We start from the raw sequence: 23835 nt of genomic DNA, 5'->3' as shown, positions 1-23835 counted from the left end.
ACCTTGGACTTTCCACAGGGCAGGGAACCCTGACTGCTCTTTGGACTGGAGAGGGAGGGGGAGAGGAGTGGGGGAAGGGGAAGAAGGGTGGTGGGGAGGGAAATGGGAGGCTGGTTTGAGGCTGAAACTTTTTTTTCCTTTTCTCAATAAAAAAAATAAAATAAAAATAACTCTGTTTAACATTGTCATTTATCAAAGCTAACACAAATATCATCATAAATTGTATAAAGTTATTACAAACATCCATGTATAATACTTCATCTGACTTACATAAGGCTCAATCTATTATATATACATATTCAAATACAGTGTCAAATTTATGCAAAAAGTTATGCTTAGAGTCTATCTTCAATAATAAACATTGCTTTGGGCAGCAATAAATGTTTGAAAAACATGTGTTAAATTACTTTTTCCAGATTCTGGCTATCACACTAGTACTTTGTACATGATAGGCAACTATTTTACCATTATGCAACATGGGTTTTTGTTAAGTTTAAATACAGTATATTTTATGATGGTAGATTAAGTTAACAAGAACCTGAATAGAGAATGAATGGAATCAGTCATAAACAACTTACCATTGTTTAAAATAACTTTATGTTTGTCCAGATGAACTGCCAAATACAGATAAATAGTAAGAATGCAATTTTCTGCTGTTGCTGTAACTGGAAGTGAAAACCTAAATGTGAAAATATTTTTATCAATAAAACAATTATTTTACATGTAGTAAAGACAATAAAATATTTTCTAATTCTTCCAAATGCCTTTAATGTTGAAACCAAAAATTATTTATCATTTATTCTTTGCTCTTATCTTATTTTTGGTAACCACCAGGAATATCTTAAAAGTCTGCAAATTTATATCTTAAGAGTTTACAAGTGTCACTATTAAATATACTCCAGAAAAGAGATGGGGTTAACTGTACAAGTTCAAAACACAGCTTCAAATTACCATGTCAACCAGTACCAAAGTTCTTAAAAGTAGTATTGGCATAGGATACAACTATAGAACCCCCATATACTTTACAAAACACTTTACATCAACACACCGGATACTTCCACACCCATGTTTACAAATGTACTATTTATAACAGCAAAGATACTGAATAGATAATAGAGCATTTTTAAAAATCTGTCCTCATCTGTGAAATACAGAATTTATATATACATAATGTCATGTGTGTTTGGGTGAGTGTGTTTAAAAATAGGAAACTGTAAAATGAAAGGAGACCAGTGGGCAAATGGAAGAAGATGGGTTTAGAAGGGTAAGTTATGAAGAATGTCTAATACCAAATGACATGATAAAACAGATAATTATCTTTATGAAAAGTTAAAATTATTTAAAATGAATACAAGCCAATCAAAAACAAACTAACAGAAGTCCATATATTTTGGAATTTTAGAGTTCAAATTAACACAATTTACTTACACTAAAAATTTTCAATATTAAACAGCATAAAGCCATCAATATTACCATCATCGCCATCATAGAAATGACAATGATAAATCTTGTTCTCATACTGATTATAATTATAGAAGGAAAAACAATAGTGAGGCAAATGTGATAGTTGCTCTGCCTTAATGCTCTCATGCACAGAGATACCATGTACTGGTATTATGTTACTATCTTCTAAATGAAGATCCAGCTACAGGCACTCAAAACCAGAACTTAGGGGTTGCTGTTAGGGTCAGGTTCATAACCCTCCATCTATATTTTATGGGATCTTTAATTACCCGGTTTCTATCCCAATAAAATAAGAACAGAACAAAATGTATGGTGGCACCTCATTCCCATACAATACCAGAGAATTAGATTGAGGCTCAAACTTTTACTTTTAAATCTTGTATGTATTTGATGTGATCACCACTACATTAGTGTCTTCTATCCTGTTTTATTTTTTCTAGGAACATTTCCATAATATACAAAAAAATGATTATTTGTGGTCATTGCTACCAAAGAAAAGCAATACATGAACAAACAAAAGAACTATCACTTGAAACACTGTTGATTAAGAAAATGATTTTATTCCAAGAACAAAGCTTGAGTAAGTATACAGTTTACTTTTTCCTATTTTAAAACAAGCTTGTTGAGGATCATATTTTGCCTTTAGATGTTACTTGAAATAGAGAAAAATCAGTGTCTAAAAGGATAAAAAAAAGGAATAATACAAATAGGGAGTTAGTTGTATTCATCCCAGAAACAAATAGTCTAAAAATCAGATAAGGTTGTAGAATGGAAACAGACATTTTATGCATTTATATTATTATAGATAGATTAAAAAATAAAGTAAGCTTCTTTTGGCAATACTAGTACTGTACTTATTAATACCCAAACAGAAGTAATGTTGATATTTCTCGTTCAATATCTGAGATAAATGCCGAGTAATTAAAATATATTTTTGCTTTCTAATAGCAGAGGAGGGACTGTTACGATAATCGGACAAAATATCAAGTATAATGTTAAGTACTATGATATGATTTTGTATTTTTCAGATTCAGTTTCATTCACATCAGAATAGCTCAAGATAAAACTCTCTAGAAACAGTCCTATTTAACAAGCTGTAAATTCTCAGAGTGAAGGATAGAAGGGTGAGAACTGCCTAGTTTTAGAGTGAAGGTTTTGTCCAAACCTTTTATCATAAGGCACCTAGGAAAAAAATCAAATATTGTCTATAGTTAGGAAGTTATATTTTTATTGTCTATAAAAATAGTTGAGCTAGGAAATATCTACTTGAGTAAAGAAAGATGATGAGGGATTCTGTTCTGAATGTTATTTATATTTTTTATCACCATTGATTATTAGAGCCACTTTGGCCTATGGCAGGGCAGAATATAGGTAGGCACGAAAACTAAACTGAATGCAGGGGGGTAAAAGGAAGAATCAGAGAGACACAATGTAGCTGCTGAAAGAGAAAGATACCAGAACCTTACCAGTAAATCACAAGACTTGTGGTAAAATATAAAATAATAGAAATGGGTTAATTTAAGATATAAGAACTAGTGAGAAATATGCCTGAGTCATTAGCCAAACAGTGCTGTAATTAGTTGTAGTTTCTGTATGATTATTTGGTTCTGGCCAGCCAAGAAACTAAAGTGCAGTTTCTGTTTGAAGAATGGCAACCAATGTTTCGAAACATGCATCCACATAAAGTCTAATAAAGCTTTTTTAAAAAGGGCTTTTACATCCACCAAAACAGCCATCAACTGGAGCTTCTTAGCAGCCACATTTTTTCCAATAGGCTCTGTTTACTGGCACCAAGCAGAGGTGCAGCTTCTTTAAGAGTGGCTTCCTATTTCATTCTGACACCACAAACAGCTCTATTTCTTTCAGGAGGTACCACTACAGAACACTTATATTGAGCTAGGGCTGGCAGTAAACATACCTCCACCATGTTGGATAAGGGGGTGGGGGACAAAAGGCAAAGCCACAGCACTGGTCATAGCCATGCTGCTTAGCATTTTAAAAAAGCACCACAATCAAAAAAGCATAAAAAGACCTCTAAATGAGTCACAATTTTGGATAAATATACATGGGTTTAGGAGAGAGAACAGAAAGAGTACAGACAAAGATAAAAGAATAATAAAAGAAACAGTAAAAAGTAACAGAGTACAACTATAAGTCACATAAAGATGGAATATATACAGAGATTCTGGATTATGTATATTATTAATTTTTTTGTATTTTTTTACTTTTAATAAGCTACCTTCAGAGAGACATTTGATTGTGATAGCTCATAAGCAAAACCAAAATAAAGGTATCTTGACTTCAAAATTTCCGTCTAAGGATATGTTATTTTGAAAAAGAGGTTCTGATTTTGTTCCCACAGAAAATGAGAACCACTGGATTACTTCCAGGATAATGTGGTTTGATGGAAGAAGACTCCCAAAAGGTCTCATGAACCCTAAAAATACTTCAAGGAACAAACAGCAAGAAGCAGTTTGGAGAAAACTACACCCAAATTCTCAAGTTGACTGTTTATAAATGTTTGTTTTCATGTTAAAATGGTTGGTTATAAATGGTTAATGGAAATAAAGGGGCTATGATATAAAAATGTATATTTTACATTAGTATGGATTTGGTTTACTGATACAAATTTAAGGTCAATTCTGTTGTATGTTAATTTCTATTCTTGTTTAAAATATTGTGTTTATACAGGTCATTTAAAAATATAATGTACAATTAAAAATTACAGATTAATAGTCATTTAATAATTAAACTTATAGTCATGTTAGTTAAGGTTTCTCGATATACAGAGATATATTACAGATGGGGAGATATTCTTTAAATCTTTCAAAACATACAGAATATAGCATTTAAAATGTTTTAAGAACTTAGAATTTTCTCAACTATAAGACATATCTGTTTCTGAAAGCAGGACCAATTACATAAGAGAGGTTGATGGTCATTGAAGAAACTTGTTACGGAATTTGCCATTAATGTGACAATGTTACCCATTTTGGAAAGAAACTGTTCTTGCCTGGCCTACTTGACTTATGATGTATAAACTGGACATGCAGTAACATAGAAAAATGACTCCTGAACTTGCCTAAAGAAGGTAAGACAGTCCTTCAGAATTCCTACTTCATGAAAGAGTCTGTTAAACATTCTTCAGGACATAGAAGAAAGTGACAGACAAACTTCCAATATAGTCAAAACAGTCTTTCAAATTTCCTGCTTCATGGAAAATCCGCCAGACACTCTGACTCTGTAGGCTGAAGATGAATGCCCCAACATTACAGAAGAACTTTGGGTGACTGTCCAGGCAACAGGAGTTCTCAGTCTATTTTAGAGTTTTGGAAGTTGCTTACAATGCACATTCTGTTTACTTAGGTAATATTAAATCCATCTGGTGTCTTCGATGGAATTGAATTGGATGGAATAGTTATAGTTATAATTTTCCTTAGTTATGGTAAAAGATGAATTAAATATAAAACTTTAGACTCACAAAGAAATATGGTATCTGGAATTCTTGCTTCATACCTGTTTTCTTATATGCAATTTTACTATGTTAAAGTTAAAATATTCCTTTTTATTTAGACAGAAAAGAAGAAACGATGTGGAATTCCCCTCTGTATGCTATGAGTATGTTTTATTAGCATTGGTTAATAAAGAAGCTGCTTTGGCCTATGGCAGAGCAGAATATAGGTAGGAAAATATAGAATATAGGTTGGGAAAACTAAACTGAATGCAGAGAGAAAGAAGGCAGAGTCAGGGAGACGCCATGTATCTGCTGAAGGAAAAGGACTCCAGAATGTTACTGGTAAACCATGAGCCTCTCGGTAAAATATAAAGTAATAGAAATGGGTTAATTCAAGATAGAAGAGCTAGCAAGGAATATGCCTGGGTCACTGGCCAAAGAGTGTTAATATAGTTTCTGTGTGATTATTAAGGTCTGGGCTATTGGGAAACTAAAGCCTAGTCTCTTTACAGAATGACTCTAGAAGTAAAAGCATACCACTCTGAGTTTAATCTCTGAAGTTCAGTGTTAAAGAAAAAAAAAAGCCTGATGTGATGATAGCTGTCATTTCAGCAAAAGCAAAATGAGAGGAAAAGACATGACAAGCTGAAAGATGGTGAGAGAAACTTAACTATACAGAGTAGCAACAAAAAGCAATGGAACAAGAGTGGGGAGGGAGTGAAGAAGAAAAATATGCTGCACAAGTCCTTTGAAAATGCATTTTGCTGTGAAAGCTACTACACTCTACATCACCATTACAAGTATATGTATTATTTAGTATTCAAATACATATTTTTGATGAATGGAAAAAATTGACACTATATTTGCTCTGAAGTGAGGTTCCCCAATCTACTCACAATGTTTTTTAGTTCAAGCACTGCCAGCAAAATATATCACATGTAATCTTATTTACACAAGTGTTCAATAATATATCTGCTCAAATATTTGGTGCCTACCATAGATAGTATTTCTGTATTATTTAGGCCGAGCACTGAGACAAGAGAACTTTACTTTAGGAATTCTAATGTACACTGATCACAGTAGAGATCATCTACAATGTTGTGAGATACAAGACTCTAGAGAAAGTATCATTATCTTAGTAATGCTTTGCTTTACTCAGTAAAAGAGACAGAGCTGTCCAACAAATTTTAAAATTTAAAATATGAGTTCCCACTTCATATTGTTGTACAAAATATGTGGGGAAATATCACAATAGACATGCTACATTATCCTAAAAAAATTCTAACACTTATACAACCTGATGTATGTAGCTGCATATAACTCCACTTATTTGCATAACTGAAAGTAATGTATGGAAACATATCACATTTCCCTGTATCCTTGGTTTTTTTTGACATCCGGTTTCTTTGTGTACCCCTGGCTGTCCAGGAACTAACTCTATAGACCAGGCTGGTCTTGAACTCACAGAGATCTTGTGTCTCTCCCACTAGAATACTAGGATTCAAGTCATGCACCACCACTGCCTGGCTGATGCACATCACATTTGTAATACATGATGCCTATGTGTTTAGAAGACAAATAAATCAACTGTTAATGGTATTTTTTAAAATACAGCATTAGTTGAATTTTTAATGACTTTGCAATCCTCTTGTTATTCAAACACTTAATCTATACACAAAGCACACAATGTAATCAACTTCTGTAATCCTACTGAATTAATTTCTTGTTTAATCAATCCATAATAAAAATGGTACAGGGACTAGACATCCAGGCAACGTACTAGAAATGTCAAAGAGAGATAGGTGGCTGTACTATGTTGTCCCTAGGTGCTAGTCATCTGCATGTGTAACCACCTTCTTCTCAGAGTCCTATAAAGACAAAGAGTCCAGCAGATAAAAAGAGAAACTGAATGGAACAGTGAAGCTTCCTTTAAATGGAAACCTGCTGAGCATGATATATGTATGTCAGCCATCTCTCACTGGCTCCAAATTGTGTAGATGTACAAAAAAAGAAAAAGGAGAGTAGAGAATTAACATCTATGAATATTTTCATTCTGCTGCCTGTTGTTAAAAGAACTATCATTTTAGTAATCTGGAAAGGGAAGGTAAACATTACCTTGTACGTTTCTGGAGTTCTGCCAATTTTTGTGTAAGTTTACTATAACAATATTCTGCTGCTTCAAGTAGATTATGAATTAAAATCATTTAACATTTTATATTTTAGTTTATTATAATTCAGTAGTGCTCTGTGCTCATTAAGGATTCAAAAACAATGTTACAGAGACTTTGTATTATCTTGTAATTTATTTTAACAGATCTATTGTGAAAATAGAATTAAGGTGCAATTAAAAGCAGGTTTAAACAGACTTGGGTAAGCAATAAGGAACAAGTGATTATACCAGAATATAGCATTGTCCCTAATGACTTCTACTCCCCAAGAATGGTGAGCAAATACAATCATTATGTCTAACACAACTTCCTAAATCATAATAGGAAATAGACCTAGGCAATAACAATGATTTTGAGCTATGATCAATTATAGGCTTTTTTACACACCCTGCATTTTAGCAGCCATAATGCTAAAAGTCAACAATGTATACTGGAATTGACAAAGGAGAAATACAAACTTGTATTAGTTTTGAAATGACAACTGAATATAACATTCATAATATTTATGTGCAAAACAATTCATAAAGCAGACATATCAATAGTGATGTGGCTGCTAAGGAACACTGATGCTTCCCAAAACCAGGCAATGACAAATGTACACAGATTCTATTACTGAAACCATTAGAACCATAATATACTCTTAATAAATAATAATATTTCACATAGAAAAAACTGATATTTAAATATTGATACAGAGGGATGGAGGAATGGCTCAGCAGTTAGGAGCATGGGCTGCTCTTCCAGAAAACCCAGAATTGATTCTCAGCACCTACATGGTGAATCACATCCAATAGTAACTCTAGTAACTCCACTTCCACAGTATCTGATGTCATCTTTTGAATACCACTGACACTGTTTGCATGTGATGGTGAGTCATAAAAGTAGATGAAATACCCATACATATAAAATAAAAATAAACAAATATTTAATAAATGTAAAATAAAAATATTTATATCCAAGTACTTTTGAAATCTCAAAGCCAGAAATAAGCAGAATAAGAACCTGAAGAACTCCATCTATGATAGACTTCAATCTTTTGGTTACAATGTCTTTAGTATGTGCAAAGTCTAGAGGAAACAGGTGATGCTGTCCAAACTCTGAACAGTACTGTAGTGACAGTGGCATCTTACAAGTGTCATTCATTTAGTTCTACCTCATCTGCTATGTATTCTTTTACTGATTTTTACTGAAGCTTTCAAGTTGGCTTCTCATTTCCAACATATGGTTTAATAAACCATTCAAATTTTCCTATTTGAATAGTATCATGCCTAAAGTGTTCAATACCATCACAGATCACAACTCAAAAATAATTCTATTCACTTATTAATAAACTAGATGTGTTACTGTGGTTGTTTGAATAAAAATGGCCCCCATAAGAGCACAGTGTTTGACACTATTAGGAGGTGTGGTTTTATTAGAGTAGATGTGGACTTGTTGGAGTAGGTGTGGCCTTGTTACAGGTGAGCTTTATGGTTTCAAAAGTTCAAGACAAGCCCAGTGTCTTTCTCTCTTCTCCTTTTGCCTGCCAATCCACATGAAGGATTCTCAGCTCCTTCTCCAGCATAATGTCTGCCTGCATGCCACTATTCTTCCTGCCATGACGATAATGCGTTAAACCTATGAACTGTTAGCTACCCAATTGTTTTCCTTTATAAGAGTTGAAGTGCTCATGGTGACAATTTACACAATAGGACCGCTAACTAAGACAAAAATGAAATCATAGGACTTGAAATATCATACTGTAGCAAAATTGTGCAAGACATCATGGGACATAACCTCAATTAAAGATCCAAATGAAAAGTTGTGCTTCAAATTCATCTGCTGTAAATTAAGAATTATATTTTACAATGGATTTTTTAAACAAATTAAGTTATATAGTTATCAGAGTATTTCAAAGTTTCCTAAAATAGATGTTAGTACATCTCCCAAAATACTTTGGCAGTGCCATTTTTGGATGCTAGTGCATATTTGTTAATACTTCACTATTTAATTCATCTGGACATTTCCCCATATTAGTCTTTTTAGATTCTGTGATTCAGAGACATTGCTGTGCACACAAACCACCTGGAGAAAATTTTAAGAAAACAAATGCTGATTCTTACATCAGGACTTGGTGAAGAAATCCCACCTTTCAAACTAATTCATAGCACGTTCCAGACTAGCACATTCTGCATCAAATGGGAACTCAATATGTACAGACACAGAACTCTTCCTAGATTCACCATCCCTCCTTGGGGTACTGCTCAACAGTTCTATTGAGTCCCCAAAGGTAGTCATATGCAGTGTAACATTTCAAACGTGCATTGGAGACATTGGTCCTTTTAAATTTATGTGGTGAGCAATTAAACTTTCAGTGTTCAGTTTATTCCTGAGATAAATTATTTCAGAAGCCTTTTAGCGGTAAGGAGAACTTTGCAAAAGACCTCACATACAATTCTAGTGTCATTTCAGTTCTCTTACAAAATACTGGATTATTCTTACCTTTCTCTAAAGTTACCCTGGCTCAGCACTGATATTAAAGTGGTAATTTGGCTTCTTCTTTTCTTATGTGTCTCTATTTCATTCCTTATTTCAATGAAATTGCCCCGAGTTTCTCAATATTTAAGAGGATGATGGATATGTTTGTCATATATAGCCTTTATCACAAAGGCAAGTCGTTTTTGTGTCAAAGGCCTTTTCTGTATGCTTTGAGATGATCATGTGATTTGTATACCTAAGTCCATTTATATGATTTAATGTGTTTACTTATGTTGAAACATAACTGCTTCTCTAGAATAAAGCTGGCTTGATGTTGGTGAAATTTCCAAAATATTCTTCACATACAATAGTGAGAAAAAGCATCCTAGAATTAATATCGTATTACAAAAGATCTGGTACAGTCAAAGCAATCCTGAGCAAAAGTAACAATGGTCCAGGTATTATCAATCTAAATTTAAAGGTATATTACAGAGCCATAGTTATATAAACAGCACAGCAATGGCAGAAAATAAAACAAAACTATCTATAGTTCAATAGAACAAAACAGAAGACCAAAATGTCACTAAATGTAACTAAAATCATCTGGTATTTGACAAAGATCCTGAAAACATACAGAGGAGAAAAGATAGCATCTTTAACAAATGGTGGTGAAAACTGGATCTCCACATATAGAAGAATGAAAACCCATATCTAACACCTTGTACAAAAGCCAAAAATGGAATCTGTTAGAAGAAAACATAGGCTATACTCCACCAAATAAGATTAGGACAGGACTTTCTGAATAGGATTCAGTATGCTCAGGAATTAGACCAATGAATGTCAAGTGATACTTCACAAAACTAAAATGTTTTTTACATATCAAAGGAAAAAATAAATTAACTGAAGAGGGAGTTAAAAAATGTAATAAAGTGTCTTTGTCAGCTACTTATCTGACAAAGGATTAATATCTAGAAACTCAAAAAGCAAAGAATCAAGAAAAAAACCGAATTAAAAAACAAAAAAAATAGTCAATGAATCTGAACAATGGTTTACAAAGGAGAGAAACAAAATGATTTTAAAAATCTAAAAAGGTGTTGAACATCATTAGCAATTAGGGGAATGCAAATTAAAACTAAATTTAGATTTCATCATACCCCTGCCAGGATTGCTAAGTTCAAGAAAACCATGACAACAAATGCTGCAAATTATATTGGAAAGGGCAAGACTTATTCATTATTCGTGGCAAAACAAACTGATAGAGCAATTATTGAAATCAGCTTTGAAATTATCAGAGTGCTAAAAATAAATTACCCTTTAATCCAACTACACCACTCCTTAGTTTATGTCTAAAGGATTCAACATCCTATTCCACATACACCTGTCCAGCCATGTTCAGTGCTGTTTTATTCACAATAATCGGGAAACAGGGATATTTTAAATTTCTCTCAACTATTTAACAGATAATAAAAATACGGTATATCTACATTGTGTAATTCTCTTTGTCTGTAAGGAAAAAAGTAAAATCATGGGATTTGAGGGAAATGCATGCAAATAACAGGAAAATAATAAACTCAGTAAGGTAACCCACACCCAGAAAGACAAACACTGCATGTTATCACTTCTCTGTGGATTCTAGCTCAGACTATTTAGATATGAGTTTATAATCTGGAATAACCACAGAAACTAGGGAAGTAAAGGGAGCCAGGGGTGAGAGGAGAACAAGAAAGAGGAATAATAGGACACATTGATATGAATTGGGAAATGGGATAACCAGGAACATGAGATTCAAGTGGGAATAGGTTAGAGGGTAGTAAAGAAGGAGAGGATGGAAAGGGGAAAATAACCCTAATGATGTATATGGAGAAGAGATATAATTTTATGTTTACTTTAAAGTACATATGTATTATATATAATGCATATGCATATATTTGTATGACGATGAATAAAAGTACACCATTTTCAGTGATATTACTTGGGGCAATAATTCCCCCCAAAAGAACAAAGAGTATCTAACAAAACCTCTGTACTGGGCACAAGAAACCTCTCTTTGAGGTATAGATCAAAGGAGTCCAAAATACTTCCAAACTAATACAGGATATTGTCATTGCCCTGGTTCCTTTTGAGAACTTGAAGATAAGACCCTACTGTTGAAGACAAAACACAGTGTATAGTATAATATATATGACAGGTAAGTTGAACTCATGAAATTTCAAAAATATGCTTGCCTAAACAAGATTTGTACTATGATAAAACCAGTTGACATGGTAACATGGTCAGCAGAAATGTCAGTAGATCCTACCCCTGGACAAAGGCCTACAGGTAATTGATGGCTGCTGAGAGGAGTATCTACATTCAGGGACAAGCTGACGGACAGGATATCAAATCCCAAATGGTCAGTCCTAAACACATAAACATAAAAGAATCACTAAATGTTCTCAGCAACCAGTGTTGATATATACTTATCTGTGTAGTTTTGAATGTATGCAATAAGAGTAATTAAAAAATATATAGCCATGCATATGAAAGTATCAGGAGAGTGACTCTAGAGGAATTCAAGGTAGGAGACAGAGGGCAGGAAGTTATGTAAACATAACATACATGTGTATGAAAGTTTCAAAATGTTAAAAATTTAAAATAGTTGTAGGACTTAAGAATGTATGGAAGGCCTCAGTGTTCTGATACACTGCATAGCTAATTATGAGTTTTCGATATGTTTTATATTTATTCACAGTGGTGGTTTCAATAGATATGGCCCTCACAGACACGTGTGTTTGAATGCTTGGCAATAGACAGTAGGACTTTTTAAACATCTGGCCTTATTAGTCAATGTGGGGGCAGCCTTTGTGGTCTCATATGTTCATGCAATGCCCATTGAGGCATACAGTCACCTTCTGTTGCAGGAGGATCAAGATGTAGTCTTTACCTGGCACCATGTCTGCCTGCATGATGCCAGGCTTGTTGCCATGAAGAGAATGAACTAAACCTCTGAAACTCTAAAAAGCCCTCATGAAATGTTTTCCTTCAAAAGAGTTTCCATGTCACTTCACAGCAGCTAAGACACTCACTGTGGAACTTCTAACTGAGGGTTCATACTTTATTAACAGAACTATGCATCTAAAATCAATTCTTCACTCTACAAGGTATCTGGGTTAGAAGTCATGTATAAGAAATTTTTTCCACTGATATTAGGATTCCTGAAAAATCAAACCTTCAAGCCAACTTTTACCATTATGAAGAAACACAGAAAAGGCATACAGCTCTACTTTCTCATAATGACATTTCTATAATATTTTCTCTCAATCTGGAGTACACAACACAACATCAGCACACAGAACAAAATCAGCAATTTACACAGCCTGTCATGAACTACACTGATCACAGTAAGGATTCTATGAGCAGAGTCATTTTAAACATTAGGATAAATATCAATTTGAAAATACAATGATAATGATTTGGAGGTAATATTTGAAGGAATACAGTTACAACTGAGTTAGTTCCTGTGTATGCTCCTTCTGCCCTTTCTGTGTGAACTTCCTGTCTTTAGATGAACCTTTGATTCAATCGCTCTTTTAATAAGAGAATACCATACCTGCAAATTAGCTACTGGGGTCATTCTTAGAAACTACAACAACAATAAGTTAATCATATGTTCATATATTGTTCAGTTTTTGATACATGATATAATTATTTAAATGCTTTTAAATCATTTTTTTCTTTTAAGTCTAAAATGAGATATCTACAATGATACATTAAATATCACAGCCCTTGGAACACCATGTATCTATCCAGAGAGTACAAAGAGAGCACTTTCATGAATTTATCTATGGGTCATTAATTTTCCTCCATAGACTATAATATCATAATTACCCATTTATGCATCCTGTAGTATAATAGATATGACACAGTCAGGATATTTTTGGTTGTCATATCAGTGCCAGAAGAAAATTAGAAAAAAAATAGTTGCCAGTAAAGACTGAATGGGTCCACAGTAGAACAGTTATAAAAAACTACTTGATGGGCAAGAATTATTTTCATGAATAAAGAGAAAAAGATATTCTGAGAGCACATTTTCATGTTTCTGTTTTAGTTTCTACTTTGGTAGTTGAGGTAATAGTGGCTGATACCAGTTTTCAGAAGTGATAGCTGTTATATTGAATTGGAAACTCAAAATCAAGCAATGTCTCATTCATTTCATTCATGAGGGAAAAATCCTTACATTTGTCACAAAGTCCCTAGACTGTGAACTTGTAGCTGTGACCTCTCCAAACCTTCATCCTATATTTCACAGTCTTGCTTATTTTACTTGAGACACACATGCCTTTGGAAACAGCCATTTTGGTGATCTTACACTGGCTATTCCACGAAAAGAGAATAAATATCCTTGGCTACCTTCCTAACCTGATTGTCTTTAAGTATTCTCAGTTCACTTTTTTTTTTCTAGTCTCATCCTGTTCAAAGAATCTGCCTTCTTTGCTCTTGTCCTCTTTCCTCTCCCAGTCCTCTGCTGGTGTTTGAACTTAATTCCTCACACATGTAAGACATCACTGTTCTACTGAGCTATGTACCCAATCTGAGAACTGTCCTGAGAAGATATTTTCATAGCACTATCATCTTTGTAATTTCAATAAACAATGCTACCCTTTGCTTTGATATTAGGTTTTAATGCAATATATTTCCTTTATGTCTTTTGCCAACACTATTAATTTACTTATTAAACTTACATAGTATTTTCTAAGTACTTACTTATATTAACCTTATTTTCAGTAAGAATAATCAATTCATAGGTTTTGATTGACTTTGTGACACAGACTCTTCCGTCAAAACATAACATTGACTTTATTTAAACCATATTGTGGAAATGATTTGAATCTAAATACATTGATTAAAAACAATGTCCGTGTGTGTGTGTGTGTGTGTGTGTGTGTGTGTGTGTGTGAGAGAGAGAGAGAGAGAGAGAGAGAGAGAGAGAGAGAGAGAGAGAGAGAGAATGAATGTGAATGTGTGTGCACAGTGTGGTATATATGAAGGGGAGAAAGCTATATATTTTCTCAATCAATTTCCATTTATTTTGTGACTCATGGTCTCTCTCTAATCCTGGAGGTTACTTCCACAGTCTAAGAATTACCGGTGCAGACAGGTGCTTTATCAACAGAGCCATCTCCCCAAACCCCATACTTCTTCCTGAGAAGAGTCTAATAAAAACAGCTACCATACACTAAATAAAATTTTCATTATGTGTGTATAAGTTGTATATCTGTCAGTGTGTATGTATTTGAGAAAGAAGGTGATTGAAATAAATAGAAGTTTAAATACATGCAACAATAGAGTAGGAAAGAAATAAGATGATTATCTTATCTTATACTTTGGGATACACACACACACAGATATACAAGTCTGTGTATAACATAAATCTCAATACCATACCACTGATGGCCCTCACGCTTTATTCTGGGCTCTTTTGTACTACAATCCAACAAGCCAAACCACCAAAGCTATCAATAAAAGAATCTGGTTGTACTTGCATACTTCATGTCTACTTGTAAACATCACTTTTCTACTAACATAAGAAAAAAAATAACACTATAAGTGCAAATAATTCATTATTTTGCTATTTTTCATGAAACCATTGTATTTTATGTCATTCCTTAATCACTTTACAAAAGTATAGAATAGAAAACTAATATCCTTCATTGACAAGTACAAAAGAATCCACATTTACATATCTTACCAGTTATCTTTGTCATCACAAAAGAGAAGATTGGCAAAAAATGAAACTGGTTTAGATGAACTGAAACTAAGATGACATGGTAGCTCATCATTATTCCCGGTATCAGAGGCTCTGATTATTCTTCCTTTTGGAAATGTCACCGTAAGTGGGTAAATCTCATCATTATCAATAAGATTTGCTGTGGGAATCTTGAACTGTAGAGCTGAATTTCTGTTTAAAATAAAAAATTAAAATATATTCTTCTCAAAATATAAGCAATTAATCTAAAGGGAATGTGTATTTATGTTTTAAAAAAATGCAAATATATACAATAGAATATTTAATATTTAAACATATATTTGTATCATCTCTTCCTGTTTGTCCTTTTGTTCTGTAAGGATTAAGTGAGGCAAAATATTTGACTAAAGGCAATGTTTTTAATAATAGCCATTACATAAAATTATTTCTGTCAAACATATCCAAATAAAAATGTATCTAAAATGATCATTTAAGATTTATAGTTAATGTATATGTACTAATAAATATTGTTAGATTATATGCATGAAAAAATTTCAAATTTTGGATACTAATAAGCACCTCCAGATAAATTCCACAAAAAAATAATCAGTTTTTAACATTAAAAATGCTAAATGTTAAAAAAAATTAAAAAATGCTAAATGTTTATTTTTTAAAACTTCTAAAGACATTCAGTATGATAAATGTTATTTTATATATAAAATTTACTTAACCAACCAAAAATGCCAATAAATTTTGGAAAATTAGCTTCATTTATTAGACACGTGAAAACATAAAGCAAATAAGTATTATTAAATGAGAATAATCTATTTTAATCAGTTTGAACATCACTAAGCTACCAAAACAAGATGATTTAAGCCGGGCGGTGGTGGCGCACGCCTTTAATCCCAGCACTTGGGAGGCAGAGGCAGGCGGATCTCTGTGAGTTCGTGACCAGCCTGGTCTACAAGAGCTAGTTCCAGGACAGGCTCCAAAACCACAGAGAAACCCTGTCTCGAAAAAAAAAAAGAAAGATGATTTACATTTAAATTAATTATATCTATATGATATACTAGATAAAATATGGGAAATTATTTCCTAAGCCCAGTAGAAAGCAATTTAGTTCTATTTAACTGACATTGAATGTGTCATTTATGCTGCTGATTTCACTATATGTATATAGCAAGGATACTAAGTGTCATCAACTCTTCAAATCCTTTCTCAGAATAATCATGTCATAATTGTATTTATTCAAATAGTTTTTATGCTGATACATTAATTAAATACTGATACATTAATCAAAGAATTGAAAGGTAAAAAGCTTAATTCTTACATTAAGACAGTTTTCTAAGAGGAATATTTGTAGCAAACCTCAATTCCAATCTACTTTATCTAAAACTTAAGAGAAGTTAGTGTCTCCTTATAAAATATAATCTTGGCAAAACTGCAAATTGCACAGGTATGTTGAATCTTGACGTTCTAAGGTCTTCTCAAACTGTATAGCACTTAGTGAAAGCCCTGTGGCATTGTCCTTTATAATTTCCTCATTGAACATAGGAATTAAATATTGCATTGCCTTCCTCAATTTGGATATTTCACCAACAGTGATATTATATCATTTTGATAGGATAATACGTATATATAGTCTTGTTAGACATAAAAATTTCAATATTTTATTTCTGATAATCCAGATACCACTGTCTTACAAGCTGAAGTTCATATATAACCATAATACTCACGTCCAAATAAATAGCAAGTTTATTTATGCCTTAACCTGTCACAAGAAGCTTATGTAATTTCAAAATTTTTCTAAACTAAAAGACATTAGTATGAATAATGTTAAGCACAGCTTATAGTACACATATAAGATTGTATTTCTAAGCTAAGTTACTGAGACAGTCAAAACCCACCCCTCAGGACAAAAGTGAAGAAGTACTACTAGAGAATTAGCCTATATAATTTGTTAGACATTGAAAGATATGATGAATATTTATTTCCATCCTCCATTTTCTCACTCTCCCAAACAACATTACTGGACTCAAACAACAGGTATACTGGAGGCTGTAGAGATGAATCAACAGTTAAGAGCACTAGCTACTCTTGCAGAATAGCAGAGCTAATATCTCAAGACCCATATCAGGCTTACAACCACATGCAATGCCTGTTCCAGGTCATCCAACACACTATCTGGGCTTCTGAAGGCACCTACGTATGTATGTACATGCAAATATGCATGAAAAATATATGTTAGGTATACACATATATATGTCTATGTGTGTGTGTATGTACAACCACACACACATATACCCATAAAATGAATTTAAAATTTGGGTATACTATTATATGTACAACCACACACACATATACCCATAAAATAAATTTAAAATTTGGGTATACTATTACTAGTCATACAGCTATCATGTTAATCTGTAAGAATACATTAAATGAAAAATGGGATATTGGAGATCATGAAAAGCCACAACATAAAGAAAACCCTGGCCCATTAAACTTGTTTTTAAAGGTATAGTGTATATTTTCTGGCCAATACTTCTTCCAAGAGATCACTTAGCAGCTATAGCTACTCCAAGATACTGCAGCCAGTTTTTATGTCAACTTGACACAAGCTAGGGACATCTGGGAAAAAGGAATACTAATCTAGAAAATGCCTCCAACGATTGTACTGTAGGCATCTTCTTAACTGCTGACTGATATTGGAGTGTCCACCTAAATGTACATGGTGCCACCAGAAAGCAGGTGGTCCTGAGTAGTATATGAAATAGGATGAGAGAGGGCCCCTGTCCAATCATAAGCCATGCATGCCAGAAGACAAGATTGGTGCCTAGCCAAATCACCACAGGAGAGGCTTCCTCCAGCAGTTGATGGGAGCAGATGCAGAGACCCATACCCAAACATTAGATGGAGCTCTGTGGATCCTGTAGAAGAGGAGGGAGGGTTATAAGAGCAAGAGCCAGAGGGGTCTAGGACACAACCAAAGGGGTCGAGAACACTAGGAGAACATGGTACACAGAGTCAAATAAGCTGGGCTCATAGGGGCTTACAGAGACTGATGCAACAAACACTGTCCTTAAATGGATCTGAACTAGGTTCTCTGCATTTGCCCTATGGTTGTAGAGTTGGGTAATCTTGTGGGACTCCCACCGGTGTGTTTGACTCTTTTTCCTGGCCTTTTGGCCCTTTTCCTCCTACTGGGATGCCGTAGCCAACTTTGATATAAGGGTTTGTGCCTAGTCTTATTGTATCTTTTTATACCATGTTTGGTTGATATCCCTGGGAAGCCTGCTCTTAAATGAAAGGAAGAAGAGGAGTAGATGGGGGGGGCAGAGGGAGGGGCTGGGAGGAGTAGAGGGAGAGGAGACTAAGGCCAGGATGTATTGTATTATTGTATGAAAGAAGAATAAAAAAAAAAGAAGAAGACTGAGCAAGCCATAGGAAGAAAGCCAATAACAATATTCTTCCAACACCTGTTCATTGGTTCCTGCTTCCGGGTTCGTGACATTCCACTCTGACTTGCCTGTATGATGGATTGAAAGCTAAAAGATGAAGCTAACTTCTTCCACCAAGCTGATTTTGGTCATAATGTTATTACCTAACTAAGAGAAATATTTATAAAAGAGGGAGACATATTTTCCAGTCCTCAATGACTTCATATAAAACAAACATCTTCCAAAGCCTTACAATTAATGAAAGTCAGCACTTCCAGATGCATTAAAATTTAAACAAATAATATCTTATTCTGATATATAAATATATATGTGTGTATGTATGTCTATGTGATATATATGTATATATGAATGACAAGGAATACAATAAAACATAAATAAATTTAAATATATAAAGAAAGATTTACTAGATCTTTCTAGTAATCAAAAATAATCTGGTTCATTTGTTAAAAGCACTAGTCTATGCTAAACATACTATTCCCCTACAACTAAAACAAAACTATTTGAAGTAATGTTTAAAAATCCAACATAACAATACCTATTTTAATAACTCTTTCAGTGATTGACACAAGGAGATTAAAACAGGATACAGAGTTCTCGTTTACATTAGGTGGGCATTTTAAATGGTACTAACGTTGTGGGATGCAATGGACACATATGCCTATCACTCACCTGCCTCACTCCTGATACAGTTAGTTACTCATGGAAATTTGTACATATTACTATATAATGTATAGAAGAATGTTGATAGCTCATTGTACACTATAGCCAATACAAGAAGAACTATGGATTAAAAACGATGGCTGGGCATCTGGTGCCCACTTTTGACTTTAGTACTGTGACTCCTGATTAAGCTAGTCTCTGAGTTCAGGACCAACTGGGGCCACACAGTGAGTTCCAGGCCAACACAGAATCCTTACCCTGTAGCTATGACTAACTTAGAACTTACTAGGTAGACAAGGCTAGAGTTGACTATTTTTTTTGCGATATCAAATGAATGTTTTAAGTAACAAAATTTGTGTTAATTTCTTTTACAATGAAATTTTAAGCTTATTTTTTTATAATACAAAGACATGTTTTTTAAAAAAATTCAAGAAAATAAATTACTATTTTGTGTTTCTTAAAATTTTGTATTTCTTAAAATATCAGTGTATAATGAAATGCTTTAATAGCTCTTCCAAACTATAACAAGAAATCAGGCATAGGATAAAAATTTCAGATAACACAGATTAAAAACAAAATTGTACATAAAGATATAGAAAATTCCTACTAAGGACTTACCTGAAATAGTTCTGTGGCAAAATTCTGATATCCACCCCAGCTGTGATATCCAAAGGAACAGGAGTAAAACATACAAATGGTGGATCAAAGATTATCTTTGGTGATTGTATCTCTCCAATCAGACTTAATGTTCTATAGTCAAATAAATTATCATTTAAACGTATAGCAACATCAGCTAGGTAGGTTTGGGGCTCCTCTATGGGAAAAAAGGTACTACATATTAGTTTACATTCAAAGGAGTATTTAATATAAGTTTTACTATCAAAATTTACTATGATATTAAATCTCAGTGGGGCAGGGTAGTTATCCAAGGAAATATGCAGCCTGATGAAGAATTAAAGAGTAAGTGGAGTATTGTTATAGAAAGAAATTATAAAAACCAACATGTCTTCAAGTATACTTTGCCTATAGAAGAAGTAGATCTTTTTAATGTATACTATATGGGTGGTGGAAATAATTGTACATTGGTAAGAAATGCTTACTACATGGGGGAATACATAATATTTAAACAATACACAGAAGTAATGCAACAGGACTTCTTTTTTCAGCTGCTTCCAATGATTTAATAGAAACTGCTAATACCTATGGTATACAGAGCCTGAAGATGACATCACAAACTGCTGAAGGATCATAAGGGACTACTAAGAAAGGGGTTTGTGGAGTGAAACTCTCCCAGCTTTGAAGATTAAGAAAGGTTGCCAGGGCCACTGGAAAGGTGGCTCAGCAGTAAGGACCAACATTTCCCAGCCCCGATATGGTGGCACCTAACCATCTGTACCTCAAGTTCCAGAAGATCCAGAATGTGTTTCTGGATCAGAAGAACTGGTGTATACACAAGGAATATTATACACACATATATGCAGGAAAAAAACTAATGCACATAAAATTTAATTTTTTTAAAAAATAGAAAAATGCTTACTTGGACAGAAATGTATGGAAATAGTATACTTTTCATTTGGTTTCAGACTTCCAATTAGTGCAGTAAATTTGAATATGCCATTTTTGAAGAGTTTTTCATTTTTACGGATATCCAGAGACCACTGAACAGTTTTTTTTGAAATATTAAGTATCACAAGATCCTGTTCAAAGATATGTAAACAAAAGAAGAAATTCTTAAAATTTAATGAATGCACTACAAAATTTTATTTTTAGAAATAAGATCTAAGTATTTACTTATGGTGATATTAACATGCAAAAGCCAACATAAACAGAATCTTAAATAAATGTATTCATGATTTACAGTAAAATAAGAAAATTTATGTTGGTTCATACTAAAACAGAGAGAATACTCTTTCTTACAGAAAAAAGAAACCTAAACTATGTATGTAAATGTGTTCTTGAAATTGCCTAATCCTTTGAAGCTGATCGCATCACTACCAAAGCAGAGACTAAGAAACTGGAGAATAGTAGAAAAACCCAGCAGATGCAATGAATCACTGTGATGTCAAAAATGTTCTTCATGTGATGTCAAATGTCACCACTGTAACATTTCCCCACTAGACCCATAGAAAAGAAATGTGACTATCCTCTAAATGCTGAAGAAGGCAATGCTAGAACTTCCCCCTAAAATTTCAGAAAGGATCATGGCTCCTGAAAATGTCGTATTCATAACTAATAACTGGTGGTTCAGACTCTTTGTTCACCGGTCACATATATCAAAACAATTGAATGAAAGTTCAATAATGTAAAATAATCTCCCATTTCAGAAAGGCATTTTGAAATCTCGAATACATTTCAAGTTACTAAGGTTATTTTTTTAGTTCCATATATGAGATTTAAATACACATGTGGTTTATTAAAAGAAATTTTACTTTTTATGCTCAGTGTCTAAAAAAATCTATTTTAATTTAATGTAGAAATATTTTATTAATCTAAAACTCTTAATTTCATACATTCTATTTTAATCAATGCAATGTTAAATATTTCCCCTATATTCTTTACCACCAGTAATAAAGGTATTCAACAAAACTGATTATAGAAATGACAACACACTAGAAAAAAATGGCAGGGGAGACACAATTTCCTAAGAGATACATACATGTCTATACATGTCTTTCATTTTCATCTACATATAATTTTAATTGGAAAATAAAGTGATGCACAGTAAGAAAAACATAGTAGACTAATGTATGTTATTTTATTATATAACTGCGTGTTTTCACTATAGACTGTTTCTTTCATATATATGAAATATGTTATTTTGTTTTTAATATACTATATTAAAAACTTTCACCCTTCCTTCCCTCTTTGGATACATAACATCACCCAGCTCAGCCTGTCTGGGCCCTGGGGCAGAATCCTGAGTGCAACCTAGCAGGAGAGAGCTCCTTTGTTTCAATAGCCTGCCTGCAGCAAGCAAGGTAAGCCCTTTGTTTACTGGCTACCCAACCAGTATGGAGATCTGATCTCGCACCAGGAGAGCCATCATTAGGGTGAGGTTGACCCATGGCAGAAGCCCAAGACAGGGAACTCAGAAGTTCCACATCACCCCCTATAGTTCCTGGGCTTCCTGCAGGGCCTATACTCCCCGCATATTGCCTCTCTCTTCCTATCCCACCCAGCTTGCATCCAGAAACCTCCCCCCTCTGCCTCCCTTCCCTTTTTGGGCACATAACATCACCCAGCTCAGCCTATCTCTGCCCTGGGGCCCAATCCTGAGGGCAACTGGGCAGGCAGGAGCTCTTTGTTTCAATAGCCTGCCTGCAGCAAGCAAGGTAGGCACTTTGTTTACAAGCTACCCAACAAGCACTGAAGTCTGATCTCAGCACCAGGAGAAACATCACTCAAGCACCAGGAGAGCCATCACTGAGGAATACCATCACAGGGAAGGTACATCAGTAGGCAAGGAGACCTGATCTGTAAAAGAAGATCCATAGGGGAGCATTCGGAGGAAGAGATGGGCAGGCGCCAATGCAAGAATTCACCCAACAATCTGAAAAGCAATATGAAACCACCAGAACCCAGTGACCTCACAACAGGAGGACATGAACACCTTAATCAAGAAGAAGTAGAAAAAAAATTGACTTTATAAAAGTGATTAACACCATTACACAGTATGTAAAAAATGCCCTTATAAAAATGGATGAGAAGTATAACAGAAAGTTTGAAGAATTGAATAAATCAGTGAATGATACCCTAGGAAACCAAGGAAAAACAATCAAACAGATAATGGAAACAGTTCATGACTTGAAAACTGAAATGGAGGCAAGGAAGAAAACACAAACAGAGGGCCGGCTGGACATGGAAAATTTAGGTAAACGAATAGAGACTACAGAAACAAGCATAACCAGCAGAATACAAGAGATAGAAGAAAGAATCTCAGATTCTGAAGATACCATAGAGAAAATAAACACACTGATCAAAGAAAACAGCAAGTCCAACAAACTCTCATAACAAAACATTCAGGATATATAGGACACAATAAAACGACCAAACCTATGAATAATAGGAATAGAAGAAGAAGTGCAGCTCAACGGTGCAGAAAATATATTTAATAAAATTATAGAAGAAAACTTTCCCAACCTAAAGAAAGATGTACCTATGAACATTCAAGAAGCATACAGAACACCGAATAGCCTGGATAAAAAAAAAATCCCCTTGCCATAAGAGAAACTCAAAGCCATCCCACTAAACTCAGGAACACGACAAGGTTGTCCACTCTCTCCATACCTATTCAATATAGTGCTTGAAGTTCTAGCAATAGCAATACAACAACATAAGGGGATCAAGGGGAGTCGAATTGGAAAGGAAGAAGTGATACTTTCGTTATTTGCAGATGATATGCTAGTGTACATAAGCGACCCCAAAAACTCCACCAAAGAACTCCTA

The 23835-nt window shown here is 34.0% G+C and overlaps 2 protein-coding genes across 2 annotated transcripts in view; both read right to left on the bottom strand.

Annotated features, from left to right (window-relative positions):
* Nucleotides 1-3446, bottom strand: part of LOC101988265 (cilia- and flagella-associated protein 47) — a 44059-nt gene extending 40613 nt beyond the window's left edge. The window contains exon 1 of the mRNA XM_005358661.1: nucleotides 3383-3446. Coding sequence (XP_005358718.1) covers nucleotides 3383-3446 — 64 coding nt within the window. The remainder of the gene's footprint in view (nucleotides 1-3382) is intronic.
* An 11821-nt stretch (nucleotides 3447-15267) lies between these two features.
* Cfap47 (cilia and flagella associated protein 47) overlaps nucleotides 15268-23835 on the bottom strand; it is an 84406-nt gene continuing 75838 nt past the window's right edge. The window contains exons 25-27 of the mRNA XM_005358660.1: nucleotides 20927-21086; nucleotides 20008-20203; nucleotides 15268-15481 (exon numbers count right to left, since the gene is read on the bottom strand). Of these exons, the coding sequence (XP_005358717.1) occupies nucleotides 15268-15481; nucleotides 20008-20203; nucleotides 20927-21086 (570 nt within the window). The remainder of the gene's footprint in view (nucleotides 15482-20007; nucleotides 20204-20926; nucleotides 21087-23835) is intronic.

Source organism: Microtus ochrogaster, chromosome X (assembly GCF_000317375.1).
Source record: "Microtus ochrogaster isolate Prairie Vole_2 chromosome X, MicOch1.0, whole genome shotgun sequence".
NCBI lineage: Eukaryota > Metazoa > Chordata > Mammalia > Rodentia > Cricetidae > Microtus > Microtus ochrogaster.
This window is presented reverse-complemented; position numbering and strand designations above follow the sequence as displayed.